Here is a 16,078-nt window from a genome sequence, read left to right as displayed (position 1 = left end):
GGGGGGGGGGGGGGGAGTGCGTCTTATGGAGCGAAAAATATGGTAATTGTTCTCACTCTGAAAATATTTTAGTTTTGTATGTTTATTTTGGTCTTCCATGTTAGCATTGAGTTTCCCCAAGTGCAGCTGCAGAGTGTCTGCTAGTGGCTATATCAGACTTTGTTTAGTGACTTCAGAGGCAATCAAAGAGTAATCAATTGTTGTGTTAGGAGGCAATGCAGGAGCTGACTCACCCTCTGACATGAATGAGGTGGCCTCATGCTGCATGTCGTCGGCGGCCATATTGGATTCCTCCTCTCCTTCTGGCGTGCTCTCTGTGAGAGCTCAGCAGGCTTTCGACGGGCACACCAGGTACCTCTCCATGACGGGGGAGCGGGCGGAAGGCTTCGGGCGGACGGCTGACTGCGGGAGATGTTCCGGTAAGCGAGCGAGTACATGTGGTGGGACGGAGCTTCGAGCCGTTCGTCTATGGCATCAGGCGCCGGAACCGGAAGTCCAAAATTTTAGTTTTAAGTACTTTTTCTGAGTTTTTCCTCAGATGCATAACTACTTTCTATTACCCATGTGCAATTCATGGCATTCAAAACTAAAAATGCATTTACATATAGCTGTATATAGCAAATTAACGAGTGTTAAATTGTAGTGCTTAATGCTGAATTTTATGCACAGAATACATTACCATCTGATATTTGTGTAATTATTTGCTATAAATCAAGATTAAATGGACAAAGTTTAGTTTATAGTCACGTTTAGAAATATTTTGAGCTCTGGGATAAAAACTGCAGAAAGAAGTAATGATGGCCTACATATTTCTTTTACGACAAGTGTCCTTTAAAATAAAGGGCCTTAGCTGGTAATATAGCTGAAAATTCTAGCACCTGTCAAGGTAACCACATAGTACAGCAATGTAATGAGCGGTCACACAAACCAACACTGCAAAACATGATTCTAGGGTTAGGGTCTCCTGGGGTCTAGAAAAAAGCAGGCATGTTACATAGTATGTGAGTTTGAAAAAAGAGACAGGTCCATCAAGTTATAGATGTGGCAGACACCAATTAAGCTCTGAAGGAGGATTGAAAGAGGATTTTGGATACGGTAAGGACTGTTCTTAGGATCAAAAAGTTGTCTTAATTGTGATAATGATTTAAAATAAGAAAAGTAACAAACAAAAAATTAAAAAAAAAGTTAAAAACTTACAAAGGTCTTAGCTTTTAGTCTTTCTCCCTCAGTAGTAGCTTTCTCACGCAGGACTGCCCTGGTCAGTTGTTCAGTTGAAGAAGCTCTTTCCCGTTCAAGGGCTTTCCCCATTTCCTCTTGTACCACTTTCCCATGTTCAAATCTAAAAAAAGAAAGAAATACAATAAATATACCATTACAGTCATCTCCTCCCTTTACTTCATAGCTTGCCGCCATGCCTGCAACTTTAGAAACTATAACTGGCTTCTCTGAACCCGTGCACAGTAAAGAACAGCTATAGTCTTTAACCAAATACGCTAGCTTTTTTCGTGCACTACAGTTGTACATTTAGTAATAAATCGGCATATCTGTATGAAGTCTATCATCTTGTTATCCTTAGACTAAAAAGTGACAGTGACAGCCGATTGGCTGAAGATTACATTTTTCATCTCGACATGCTCAGCTATGCAAGCTCTCGCAAGCTGACATACCGGAGTGAAAATTACAAGACACACTGCATGCGAAGGTCCGTGTGCTGCAGTTCCACGCTGCTTCGTGTGCAGTGTATTACGGACCAGAAAACCAGATTCCTGATCACAGGCTCACATCATGGGTCATCAAAACAAGAGCAAAACCAAAATGGTAAATTTAGCAATCAAACTTTACTAAACATTCAAAGGCTTGCTACAATGAGCCTGATCTGCTATGTTATACCTCATCACTTGAGTGTCGCAAAAAACCTGTTGCTCCAATATGTGGGGGGCTTACCCAGTTCGCTTGAGATTCCCCAAGACAGCAAAAAACTGTGACCACCCCAAAACTGCACACTACCACAACTGGTTGGACTGGGGAGGGGTCAGGCCATATGGCCTTGGGGGAACTGGGTTGTCACCTAGCCCCTACACATCACTACTCCTACTAGCCCAATCAAAGCTTTTTTTAATGTGTTCTAGAAACATGCAAGGGAAAAGCTTTTGAGGAGGCTTACAGCAATGTGTGTGTTAATTCAACGTAACCAACCAGTCTAAAAAAAAAATGGCTAAAATTTGTGTGTTACATAGTGGATTTGGTTAGAAAAAAAGAGACAATGGCATAATAAATTCAACCTATGTTTGTGTGGATTTTTTTTTTTAACTACTGCAAAAGCTGCTGTTAGAACAAAAGAAAAAAAATATCAAACACTGTAGTAACTTAGCAGCCAGCAGGAGGAATTATAGCTCCCAGTGGAAGACACATTATTTGATACACCTGGAAGCGGAGCTTTTCTAAGAGGGCAAATATTTCATTAAATCAGTATAAACCCCCATTTACCCCATCCCCCACTAGAAAAGTGAGTATAAAACATGTGTTTATTACAGGGTGGCATTTATTTAATTTTGGGAAAGTAGCGACAGGGTCAGGTTAACCAACAAATATAATTCCACTTTATTTGACGTCTGATCCCTTATAGACTGATCCTGGTTGGTTGCTGTGTTTTGCAAATTGCTCTTTGTGTATATGAATAAAACCATAAACAAATTGTTGCATACAGTATATGTCTAGTACAAAATTAAGTCTAGTATATAAAAGAAAAAAATACTGAAGAAAGATTCTTTTTACTAATGCTTTGTTAAAAGGAAATCTTTCCTGAGAGAAACAAAAGTTGCTGCCATTGCTAACTTCCCATTCTAGAAACGCCAGTTGCCTCGCTGTCAAGTCAATCCTCTTGCTTCAACATTTAGTAATCCGGAATAAGTATTAACTTTTTAGTTTACTTTGACATGCCTGATCTAATGTGGCTCTAAAAAAGTACAGAGTGTCATTATAAAGGCAAGCAACGAGCATCTGCAGAGGGAGGTGAGCAATAGTAACCCTTATATTACTTTTACTTTACCTAAACTTTTCTTGCCAAGTAAAGAATAAACCTCAATACCAAATGTAATCGAAGTAACACAATTCTAGCCAATTGTGTTTAAAGAGCAAGATAGAGCATACAATAGAGAAGGGTGGAGAAAGATGACATTACAAATTGATTATAATAACCTACCATATATCAATATAAACCCACCAATCACATATCAAAAGGTAAAGCAGTAAACTGCTCGGAAAAGATAGACACATGTATTGGGCATCAATACACAGAAGGTTAGCAACTATAGCTTACAATTATGCTGTACTGGCCTAGAGAATAAACTGAATCTGTCGGTTTGACGTTGTCCCCCTTCAACTAACAACATGAATAATTTAGCTCTCAATCAGCTTGGCTTCATTATAGTCTCTGCCATTTACCAACGCGATCAGTCCCTGCTCATTCAACTCAGGGCTAGATGTAACTATATGAAAATGGCTATAATTGCAGTGAAAGTAAATCACTCAATTCAGAAAAAAATAAACCTTGTAATAAAGAATGTCCCCAGTGGATTCAATTACTTGCACAATCACAAAGGATGTCAATATTGTAATTAAAAGTTTGGTCTTCCTCTTCTACACTACAGGAAGTCAGGAAATTCACAAGTAGACATCAAGCTGACCGCGTGCACATAACTGCCGCTGTAATTTTGGAGTCTGATGATTAAACATTGATTACTCATGCATTTTGCAGCACAATTTTACGGACTTTAGCAGGGCAGTTCACAGTTTTCTTTTTATGCAGACAGAAAATAACAGATTCTCTATGATGCAAGTCATTTCTATGAAGACTGTGCAACGATTAGCAGAGAAGCATTAATCGTTAGTCTCCACTTTCCGGAAGTGCTGGGTTATTATTTTTCATGTATATAATAAAATATATCTTACAGTGATGTACTAAACTTTTCAGTTTACGAAACTGTTTGCCTGTTCTAAAATGAAAGGAGCTTACAGTCCAAATCCTATAATATACCAATATCATACTAAAATAGAATATAAAAATACTATTGCTTCTCTTTACTTGGCAACTCTATTATAAGAACTCTAGCCAAAACTATTCTTTTTTTAAAGCGTGGTTTTATTCCCCTTTGTGTCAAGCTTCTGGTCTCAGAGACAATTGTCAAAGGGGGTAGAACACAAAAAGAATTCCCATTGTTAATAGCGGTCATCAGACCAGAAGACAGGGGAAAGCCCTCTTTAGGATCACAGTGGAAAATGTCAGGTAGCTTTTTTTTTCTCGCTACAGGAAGATTGACTTTGATACAGGAAGTGATGGGAATTCTCCCCTACACAAAGAGAACAAATCCTTCCTCGCTCTACTCAAAAACATTTGTGTCTGAAGTTCTACCTGGTTAAACACATAAGGGCCCATTCACACTGATGTGTTAACTCACTGCAAAACCTGCATTGTTCATACAATATACACAGCAATGTGTGGAATGCATCGTGTGGTGTTGCTACTCATTTTGAACATCACCTCAATGCTGCAGCGCACACGAATTGCAACACACCAGAGTACACAGATGTCAACAGTCTGTGCATGCAGACATTGCATTAAGTGTGGCCGCAGCATCTTTGGTGTGTTGAGGCGCATTTAAAATGAATCGGTTTCTGAAGGTAAATCACATAAAAACACATGTACAGCAAGCGTGCATTAACACAACACTGGTGTGAACAGGTCCTTAGGTGACCAGGTCTAGTTGGACTGTTTAAAAAAAAAAAAAAATAGTAAAGTTTCTACTTTTATACTGAATGTAAGGAATGACATTTGCAATATTAGAGAACACATTAAAGAAAATATGTCACCAAGAAACAGCACTGAATGCAGTATTTGACTTATGTTGGCCAAACACTGGAAGATTTTCATGTGTTTTTTTTTTTCTCACCTGAAAAAAAGACAGTGAATACAGTCACCACATGTGAAGTTTGGTAAGCTGCAACATGTTCAGTTTATGTTCTTGGCTTTAGATACAGTATAAATGCAACCTCTCCAAGAAGTCTGTACATAGCTAGGAGAAAAATTACAGGTTGCATGGATTATGGTTTCCCTGGACATAGCCTTTGGTTATCTTTACTGAGAGTTTAAACAATAATGTTGGCAACTAAAGGATGACAGTGGTATTGTTTTGCTCATTACAAGACTAGAACTGCTCATGTGATTGTAGCAAAGGCAGAAGCCTTTTATCATTCACTTTGACAGAATTCTACTAATGCAATAAAATGGTCCATCTCTACATTTGCATGTAATGATTTCGCGAAGGTATGCAAACCCCTTGCAATCCATGTTGGTTCACCAGCAAAATACGTTTTTGAATGAAAAAAAAAAGGGGTTATAGGTTAAAATGGCAATAAAACCATCAAACTTTAATCTTACGCAAACTTAGTATGCAAAGTTGTCCAAATTATAAAAAGAAAATCCAGCTAATTTTTATAATTATTCACTGTCTGCATCTCTGCTCCATGCAGTCAACAAACAATAAATACATGAATTGCATTTGGGAATATCACCACCAAACCTAAGTCTTTGCGATAATAAAGAATTTAATCCTGTTTATTCTCTCAAGGCTGAGCCAAAGAAACTAGAATAAACATGTTATTAAAACCGAGATCAATAAGAAAAAAGCCTTTGTGTGTACCAAAACACAAAAGGTTAGGCCCCATGTATCGATTTTAATATAACACTTTTTGCTCAGCTTCCCAAAGGGTTCCTTTTAAATATTACTTTCCATTTTTCTTTTCCTTTGTATCAGACCTGGGATATGAGTTATTTTCTGAGGCAAAGGGGGAAATGGTAGATTATTGACGGAGAAAATGCTGTAATACATTGGTAAAGGTCGGATATTTAATAGAACGCAAGGCTTGATTGACATCTTAAGATTGAATTACTTTCCATGACAATTCCCGATAAAGACCATCACCTAAAAGTGTGACCTTATACAATGTTTAGTAAATGTTTCAAATTATTTTATATTGGAAGTGATGTCATAGATACACGTGTTTTCTCTCCTTTCATTTATTGTGACAACTTCCAGGCAAATGTCAAACGTATATGTAGTTCTTCTGCAATTACTAAACTTATTTTTAAACTGCAGGGGGATAGATATGTAGAACTAGCTGTATCATTTTTTACCAAAATCCCATCATCAGTGAAAGTTCTTGCTTAAATAGGAACACTACCCATATCTTCAAAATAACAACAAACACACCTTTAGAAATGTTTAGTAATGACAATCTACAAACACATACTTCTAGATAATTGCAGACTTTTCATTCTTTGCATACCTTATTTTTATTTTCCTCCCCATTGTGCTCCAAGTGGCCATTTTTACTAAGGGCAGATGAATCCATCTCCCTTTACTTCTTGGAACTCTGGCACATGTGACTAGGACATGTGACCGTGCACATCATCTCAAGGGAGGAAAATGCCTTTCCCTGAGATCTCATCAGAGTGCAAATAGCTCCCTTATATGTATTTTCTTAGCTCTTAGCCTTGAGTTCAAATTTGAATTTAAAAAATCCACCCAAACATTTTCGATAGAGAAGGTCTACGGAATAACTCAGGTATATATTTTCCACCATGCCCATGATTTTTCCATTTCAATGTACTTCAGTGCACACATCTATAATGATGGCTTCCCCAGCTAGCCCTTTATGACTTTTCCTAGGCTTCTAAGGGTTAATGTTTTGTTAAACACACATACAGTGGCTTGCAAATGTATTCACCCCCTTGGCATTTTTCCTATTTTGTTGCATTACCTTCTGGAATTAAAATTGATTGTTTGGGGGTTTGCATCATTTGATTACACAACATGCCTACCACTTTGAAGATTTCAGACTCTTTCAGACTGAAAGATTTCCCTCAAGAATTTCCCCGTTTTAAGCACCATCCATCATTCCTTCAATTCTGACCAGTTTGCCAGTCCTTGGCGATGAAAAGCATCCCCACAGCATGATGCTGCCACCACCATGCTTCACTGTATGTGATGGTGTTCTCTGGTTGATGAGTGGTCTTGGGTTTGCACCAGAGTTTTTCTTAAAGGTAAAAAGATGAATTTTAATCTCATCTGACCAGAGTGCCATCTCCCATATGTTTGGGGAGTCTCCCACCTGCCGTTTGGCAAATAGAAAACATGTTTGCTTATTTTGTTCTGTAAGGAATGGCTTTTTTTCTGGCCACTCTTCCATGAAGGCCAGTTCTGTGTAGTGTACTGTGTAGTGTATTATACTACAATCTTCGCTATGGAGCTCCGCAGCTTCCTCAGAGTTATCTTTGGTCTTTTTGTTTGCTCTCTGATTAATGTCCTTTTTGCCTGGTCCATGAGTTCTGGTTGGCGGCCCTCTCTTGGCAGGTTTGTTGTGGTGCCATATTAGTTGCATTTTTTATTAATGGATTTAAAGGTGCTCTGTGGGATGTCCAAAGTTTCGGATATTTTGTTAATAACCCAACCCCGATCTGTACTGCTCCACAACTTTGTCCCTGGCCTGTTTGGAGAGCTCCTTGGTCTTCATGGTGCCCCTTGCTCTGTGCAGATCATAAGGCACTTATTTTTTTAACTAATTATGTGACTTCTGAAGGTAATTGGTTGCACCAGATCTTTTGTAGGGCTTCATAGTACATATGCACACACCACTTCTTTATTTTTTATAATTGTTTTGAATAAGTTATTTTCTTGATTTCACTTCACCATTTTGCATATGCCCATTACATGTAATCCAAATAAAAATCCATTTTAATTCCCGGTGGTAAAGCAACAAAATAGGAAACATGCCGGGGGTGAATACTTTTGTAAGCCACTGTAGCAGCTGGGCAAGAACTGGTAGTAAAATATACTTAATCTTTAAAATGATAAAGCAGGACAACAAATACAGGTTAAAAACAATACAGGTAAAACTCGAATAATTAGAATATCGTGCAAAAGTAATTGCAGTAAGTGCTGCAAAAGGGGCCCAAAGCAAGTACTGAGTACATATGCATGCTTGTACTTTTCAGAGGTCCGATATTGTTCTATGTACAATCCATGTTTTATTGATTGCATGTAATAATCTACTTTTTTATTTCTGTAGTAGTGAAATAAATGAACTTTGCACGATATTCTAATTATTCGAGTTTCACCTGTATATCTGTTTTTTATCCAAAAAGACTGGGTGAAACTTTTAATACACTGCACACAGAAATGTAATAGTTCTAAATTCATCAGAACTACAGCCAAATCATTCTGACCTGATTTGGATATGAGGAAGGAACAGAGCCATGCCAGATTTCACCATTGTGTCCCTACTTTTATTTAAGTGTGTGTGTAGGTACAGCCTCTGAAGCCGGTGTTCTTTTGCTAGAACACCGCCTTTACAGGCAATCAGGAAGCTGGGGCAACGGGTCATGATCCACCACGACTTAATAATCGGGCACAAGGCACCAGTACTCAGTGTCGGCAAGAATAAAAATAATTGGTACTCAATACTGAAAGTACGGTATTGGTGCATTCCTAGTAAATACCAAGGTATACATAAAAGAAGGCAAAAATGCACCCAAGATGGTGTGTGGAAAAAAAGGTTTTAATAATGATGGGTATAATTACATTAACATTTTAATGGCTGAAATATCCTTGCCAGAGGTTTCTAGTTCATCCAGAAAGTCTAGTTTAGTCGCAGTTCCACTCCATACAAAACGAGCCACTGGGGGAGCTGAAAAACACGATATGCCCATATAGATCTTTCAAATAACTGAGGGCCTTTTTTATATCAGATGTTTTTGAAGGGTATCTTTAGTCAAAAAATAAATACGTATTTCTATATTGTTCTAATAACCTATCGATCTAGAAGTTTGTAAACATACTTCTTGATGATTTCCATAGGATATACTTCCTCAATGTACTGATATAATTTCACTCAGCCACGTGAATATGCACTTCATTTTGTTACCAGTCTTGCAGATCCTGCCTTATCAAACTACAATTTAGCATCTGAACAATGCAACATTACCATTGTTTGTTGGAAGCAATGCATGATGGGATATGTAGTCTTGAGAAATCAAGATTGCATCACATCAAGCAGCAGGGAAAGAGATGCAACACACACTAAGGGTCCAGGAAGTTGTTGAAGTTATAAGCTGATGGAAGGCAGCATTCACTACATAAATGCATTATCAAAAATAACTATAGCATGTATTTCTATTACAATGCTGGATATTAACAGGATATTATATGCTGGGACTTTAGAACCCTTTTTAAAATGGACTTTAAAAAAAGCATTGTGTGTTGGGTCCACAATGTGGTAAGTACAGTATGTATGAACATCCCCACATATGTGATCTCCCGCTTTGCTGCTACTGACATCCTGTGCTGCTCTTGTTCTGGTGTCTTCCATGTTTGCCTCTGGGTGCTGTGTCACATCAGGAGTTACACCATCTCCAGCACCCGCCTGGCCAGGGTGTATGCTGCCCTGTGCATGCACCACAACCAGTGTAAAAAAACCAAAACAAAAAACAAAAAAAAACCTTCTAGGAGACAAGAAGCCGCAATTTTGTCCAGATGAAAAATTGCATGTCTCTTCTGCCAATAAACTCAGCATTTTTCTATTTTTTCAGTTTAAAAGGAGAACTATGGGGTCAGTGTTTTTCCCCATAGTTCTCCTTAGAGTAACGGGAGGACACAAACTAGCGTCCTCCCGTTACCCTAAGCTCAGTATACCGCGAGCTGTACTGAGATGCTGCACCTGGAGCGGATCCCGACGTAGGTGAAGGGATCCGCCCAGCTGCGTGAGTGACAGCTGGCTCTGCCTATCTAGAGGCAGAGCCAGCTGTACACGCCGCCTCCCTGTCCGTTCTGCCAGTCAGCGATGGCAGATCGGAGCGGGGAGAGGGGAATCCAGCCCCTCCCCCTGTCACGGCAGAGAGCTGTGACAGGATCGAGAGGTGAGGGAGCCCGGTATGTGTTCCCTCACCTCCCGATCTAATGAGCCGACCTGTGACAGTCTCATTGTCACAGGTCGGCTTAGAACTATGAGGTGAGTGGAAATCACTCATCTCATAGTTCTCCTTTAAGTTTTTCGCACACATGCATTTTAACTAATGTTTTTTCTTTATCTTTTTAATGTGCCATTTAGGATAATGAAATTAATAAGCATTTTTCTGTTTCTAAAAGCATTTTTATGCTTGTGATTCATTGTGGTACTTTGTTAATTTGCATGTGCATTACACATTTTGATCTAAAAATCAATTTTTTAATGATTTCCTATAAATATAAAATGTGCATAGAAGTAAATTTGTTACATTTTACAATTTTTTTTATTTCCGAGATTGAGTCTGCAAGAAGACAGGCTTGGGGGTTTGTTATTGTTCTTTTGAACACTGGAGCAAAATGGAAAAAATTATGAAAAACCCTTAACAAGCTTCTATATCAAGAAGCATGCCTTAAAGGAGACCTATTGGGTCAGTGTTTTTCCCCATAGTTCTCCTTAGGGTAACGGGAGGACACAAACTAGCGTCCTCCCACTACAGCTCGCGTTATACTGAGACGCCGCAGCCGGAGCGGATCCCAACGTAGATGACGGGATCCGCCCAGCTGCGTGAGTGACAGCTGGCTCTGCCTATCTAAATGATTGCTTTGTCTCTACAGTACATACAGTACAGTACCCTTTTTAATACTAGACAGTACTCTGATTGCGGTTATTCAATCTGCGGTCAACTATGAGCCCCAAATCTTTTTCCATTTCTGACTTCCCTAGTGGAGTACCAATTAATGTGTATTCAGCTTGCCTGTTTTTAACCCCCAAAATGCATTACTTTACATTTATCGACATTAATCCTCATCTGCCATGTAGTTGCCCATTCCCCGATTTTATTCAGGTCCTCCTGTAATGTCTAAGCTTGTGTCTATTACCCTCCCAATTTTAGTATCATCTGCAAACACAGAAACATGGCTATTAACACCCTCCCCAATATCACTAATAAACAGGTTTAACAGTATGGGGCCTAGCACAGAACCCTGGGGCACGCCACTCTTGACCTTATCCCAATGTGAAAAAGAGCCATTTATCAATACTCTCCGGAGACGTTCCTGTAGCCAGTTCTCTATCCATGATCACACCATTTCATCTATGCCCATAGATCTCAGCTTGTGTATTAAGCGTTTATGTGGTACAGGCGGTCCCCAATAGGGACTTTAGGTTTGTACGTAAATTGAATTTGTATGCAAGTCGGAACAGGTACAATTATTTATGTGTAACTCCAGCCAAAAAAACATTATTTTGTTTTGGATAACATAGGGAAGGGTCACGTTTGTTTTGCTGTCTGTTCCACTTGTTCAGAAGATTATAATATAATTTAAAATATTTTTTAATTTAAAATGACACCAAAAAAAGTTTTTTCGATTTATAATTTTATTTTATAAACTTTATTTTTTTATTTGTTTGCATTTTTATTTAACTTTTTTTTTACATTTCTTTTGTCTTTTTAATTATTTTTATTAAACTTTTTTTATTATTTTAATGCTGGGAGCAATACCCAGCCTGCTATTGGATATTGTAAAATGCAATAGCCAATAGTAAGCTGGCTATTGCATCTGCCCACTGCCTGCTGTCAATCAGCAGAGGAGGGGCCTGATGGAGAAAGTTCTCCATCAGGTCCTCCCGTGCTGATTGACAGCAAGCAGTGGGCGGGTACAATAGCCAGCTTGCTATTGCATTTTACAATATCCAATAGCAGGCTGGGTATAGCTCCCATCCTGCAATGAAGAGGCCGAGGGGCAGGACAGTGAAGGAGCGGCCGGACCGGGGCGGCGAGCAGATGATCGTCCGGACCGTGGAAGCCGACGGATTGGCGGAAGAGGAGGACCGGGACATCAGCGGAGGTAAGGGTAGCAGCGGCAGAATGCAGCGGTCTGTGTCCCCGCTGTCTCCGCCAACACAGGCACGCAGAGCAGCGGGGACACAGGCCGCTGCAGCCACAGTTCTCCTAAATGTACCAGCGGCTGCCAGTACATTTAGGAGAACTGTGGACCCCGTTCGTAAGTACGGATTGTCCGTAAGTCGGACGTCCGTAACCTGGGGACTGCCGGGACTGCTGTGTCAAATGCTTTTGCAAAATCTTGGTACACCACATCCACCAGCTTTCCTCTATCCAGATCCCTACTCACCTCTTCGTAGAATGTTAGTAGGTTGGTCTGACATGAACGGTCCTTCATAAATCCGTGCTGATTATCACTTATAATACCTAGGTCATCAGCAAAATCCACTAAATAGTCCTTTATCATTCCCTCAGTTTGCATACAATAGATGTTCAACAATCACAAATGTGTTTTTTCAAACAATTTAATCTCTTTCATAAGTAATGGGAACATCAACCAGAAAAAAAAAGGAAATATACACTCAGTGAGCACTTTTTTTCAGGTACACAGAGTAAAGGGGGTGCACAAAGTCAGGAACAATATTCAGGTACACCGTGAAATTTAAAGATCCTCCACTGGTATTAAGGACCAACTTTGTGCCCAGAAAGCATTCCCTACACCAGAACACCATCACCACAGTGATGTTATTCATCGTCAGGGACTGGCAAACTGGTCAGAATTGAAGGAATGATGGATGGCGCTTGTTGTGGAAATTTTACTAGGATGTGTTTTAGTATATTGTAATATTGTCATCATGTCTCTCAGTGTCTGGATTTCTGGGCCATGCTCGATTGGCGCGTGACCCGGATTTAAATAGACACTGGGGTTAAACCATTAGAGTAGATATCTTATGCGTGGCGGAGCAGTGTTTTCTTAGCGAGTGTGTGGCACCAAGCTGGGGCCCCTGCGTGGATTTATTGGTTTGGCGTGTATACAACTTGCTTTGAGGACATAGTATTATTTAAGATACATATCTGCCTTTATGAAAGGAACGTGCGTACGTATTTCTGATGCGTCTGATCAGCGCGAGATAGTATGGCATTGTCCCTGCAGATAAGCATGCATTCATGAGAAACATAGTAACGTTATTGGGCATTGCTCACTGAGCAGTGCTGGATAAGGTTCGCTCCAGTGGTAATGGGAGATTGTATTTGTGGGTATGATACAGACATACACTGTGATGTTATGCTATGATATGTTGATGTATTGAGGAAGTGATGTTGGTTGTTTGACATCACTTCCTGGTTTGCTGGTTGTTTGACATCACTTCCTGGTTTGCTGTTCGAGACATCACTTCCTGTCTGACATCACTTCCTGTCTGACAGATATAAAAATAAACAAATACCTGTGCTGAGGTCTCTAAGAAGGGAACCACCAGCAGAAAAAGCAACACCTGTGTCTGTGCCTGGTAATGCAATAAAATAGGAAAAATTACAAGGGGGTGAATACATTTGCAAGCCACTGTATGTACGTCAAACAGAACATCAAGCCCTAGAAGCTTAGGAAAAGTCAGACAGGTACCTGGTGAAGCCATCATTGCAGATGTGTGCACTGAAGTACATTGAAATGGAAAAATAGTTCAATTTTAAAAGGGCTCTAAAGTCCCAGCATATAATATCCTGTTACTATCCAGCATTGTAATAGACATGACATGCTATGTTTTCAATTGCCTTCGGCCCATCACTGCATTGAAAATCTGCATCTCTTATGCGTCTCCAGCGCGAGGCAGCCTCTGAAACCCGGAAGTGTCGCACCGGAAGCGCGTCATCGCTCGGACCACGCGGCGCGTATTCCAGGCGACGTCACCCGCCGGATTCCCGGCCAGGACATAGCCCCTGCTCCCACCACAGCAAGGGGTGAAGAGACACCGCAGCCCGCCACGCGAGGCCCACACCTCTACACTGCCGCAGGCGGACCTTACTCTCCATACCATCAGGTAAGAGCCCCCTTCTGCCAAGGTAGCCGGGACCCCTGGACTCCTCCAGCCTCCCTGTACCTCTCCAATGCTGCCCTGTCTTTGCCAGACAAAAGTCCACAACCCTGGGTCAGCATTCTCACCCCCAGCTTGCTACTGCTGTACACCAGGGGGGGCCACCATCTGGCACCAGCTCACGTGCAGGAGGATGGTTGCCTTCCCTGAGTGATGGAAGGGAACCTTGGCCAAGAATCGGATGGGGGTCCGATAGGGAAGCCCTGCATGCGCCGCAGCAGGTAATCCTGGAGTGGGTCCCGACGCATAGCAGGGTAGGCTCAGCCCTAAGGCAACCAAACATGAGCCCTGAAAACAACAAACATTACGATGTCCCTGTGTAGCCGGCGGAAACACAAAAAAACTGACTTGGGATGGAAGGAGGAGTCTATTTATTTAATGTGGTTGGTGTGTTTCCTGTTGCAGGTAGGCGGAGCCTATATCTCGATGGCTGTCCTGGAAGATGACTGGGGAAAAGTGGTAAGTTCCAGTGGTGGATTTTAAATCAGCTGGAGCAAACCCGGTCATTTTCTTCTGACCTCTCTCATCAACAAACTGTTTTTACACAACTAGCTGCTGCTTATGGTATTTCACTTTATTCTCTGTAAACTCCATAGACAAAGAAAATAATAAATCACATCAAGTATTTTCTATGATTCTGTAACCACAACATTTCATTCCTTCACTATTTCTGCATGCTTTAGGCCTCATTCACATGTCCACACAGGGCCGGGGCAGACTGCCAACACACGGGGCCCCCGGGCAATACAAGATTATGGGTGCTCCACCAATATGCAAGCTCCACTTGTATATACATTATTGCACCTCCTGCATCCCTCTTCCTACACTGTTCACATCTGCACCCCCTGCTAACCTCATCCTACACTGTTCACCTCTGCACCCCCTGCTTCCCTCTTCCTACACTGCTCACATCTGTACCCCTGCATCCCCCTTCCTACACTGCCCACCTCTGCAACCCTTTTCTAATGCTTCTCACATCTGCACCCCCTTCCTACACTGCTTGGCAGGGGTGCAGGAGGTCAACATTGTAAGAAAAGGGATACAGAGGGTACAGAAGTTAACAGTGTTTTAGAAGGCTGAAATTCCAGCGTAGAGCCGCACATCCAATACATTTACATTTATTTTTTTTTTAAACAGATTTATTGAAAGTTCATACTAGGGATGTCCCGATACCGATGCTAGCATCGGAATCAGGCCCGATACAAGGCATTTTGATGAGTACTTGTACTTGTCAAAATGCCCCGATGCCTAGCGCCGAAGCTTGCGCTGTTTTTTTTCTTTCTTACTTACCTCGCCGAGCGTCGCGTCACTGCAGCTCCGGTGGGCGGAGCTCCAAGCGGGGTCATCTGGCAGTCTCCGTCCTAATTTAGGTGGCCGGAAACTGCCAGATGACCCCGCTTGGAGCGCCGCCCACCGGAGCAGCAGTACCCGCCCCCTCACTGTGAAGCCCGTCGGCAGTGCGGGGTCCCGCGGCCCGGTACCATTTGATCCATGGACCGGTACCGGTCCGCGGCCCGGGGACCGCTGGGTCAAATGATCCATAGTACATGATATGTAGGTTGTAGGTGAGGGAAGCTGGGACGGGGCTGGCTGTAAATCTATTGCTATAGTGTACTGGACGTGTGTAATGTATATGTAGTATATATATATACAGCACATACCTCCACTACACTCCAGCAATAGAGTTACAATTCTCCGCTGCTAACATGAATAGGTTAAATCATGATCCATAGTACAGAACATGTAGTTGTACTATGGATCATTTAAAGTCACCTGTCCCTTTAAGAAAAAGTAATTGGTATCGGCAAGTACATGAGGGGAAGTACTTGTACTTGGGCCTGAAAAAGTGGCATCGGGACATCCCTAGTTCATACCATCCAAGTACACAGTAAAAACATCGCACATCCTACATAGGCTTAATCATAGATACACTATGAACTTTAAATGAATCAAATTTTTTAATGAACTGTTGGATATGCAACTCTACGTTGGAATTTCAGGATTTTGTTACGCCAGCTGGTTGGGTTCGTGTTGTCCAACTTTGGGGATTGAGCAGTGTATACTTTGAAATTCAAAGAGTGTTTTAAAAGAGTTTGATGTCCGATACCCTCTTCCAACACTGTTACCTTCCACACCCACTACA

General features: G+C 41.2%; 1 protein-coding gene across 1 annotated transcript in view; it reads right to left on the bottom strand.

The window, feature by feature from the left end:
* The window catches only part of CHCHD3 (coiled-coil-helix-coiled-coil-helix domain containing 3), a 148,541-nt gene that overhangs the window by 105,980 nt on the left and 26,483 nt on the right, over positions 1-16,078 (bottom strand). Inside the window, exon 4 of the mRNA XM_018566239.1 lies at positions 1,198-1,339. Coding sequence (XP_018421741.1) covers positions 1,198-1,339 — 142 coding nt within the window. The remainder of the gene's footprint in view (positions 1-1,197; positions 1,340-16,078) is intronic.

Source organism: Nanorana parkeri, unplaced genomic scaffold (assembly GCF_000935625.1).
Source record: "Nanorana parkeri isolate BGI_ZX_2015 unplaced genomic scaffold, ASM93562v1 scaffold27, whole genome shotgun sequence".
Taxonomy (NCBI): Eukaryota; Metazoa; Chordata; class Amphibia; order Anura; family Dicroglossidae; genus Nanorana; species Nanorana parkeri.
The sequence above is the reverse complement of the archived record's forward strand: the minus strand, read 5'-3'. Positions and strand labels throughout refer to the sequence as shown.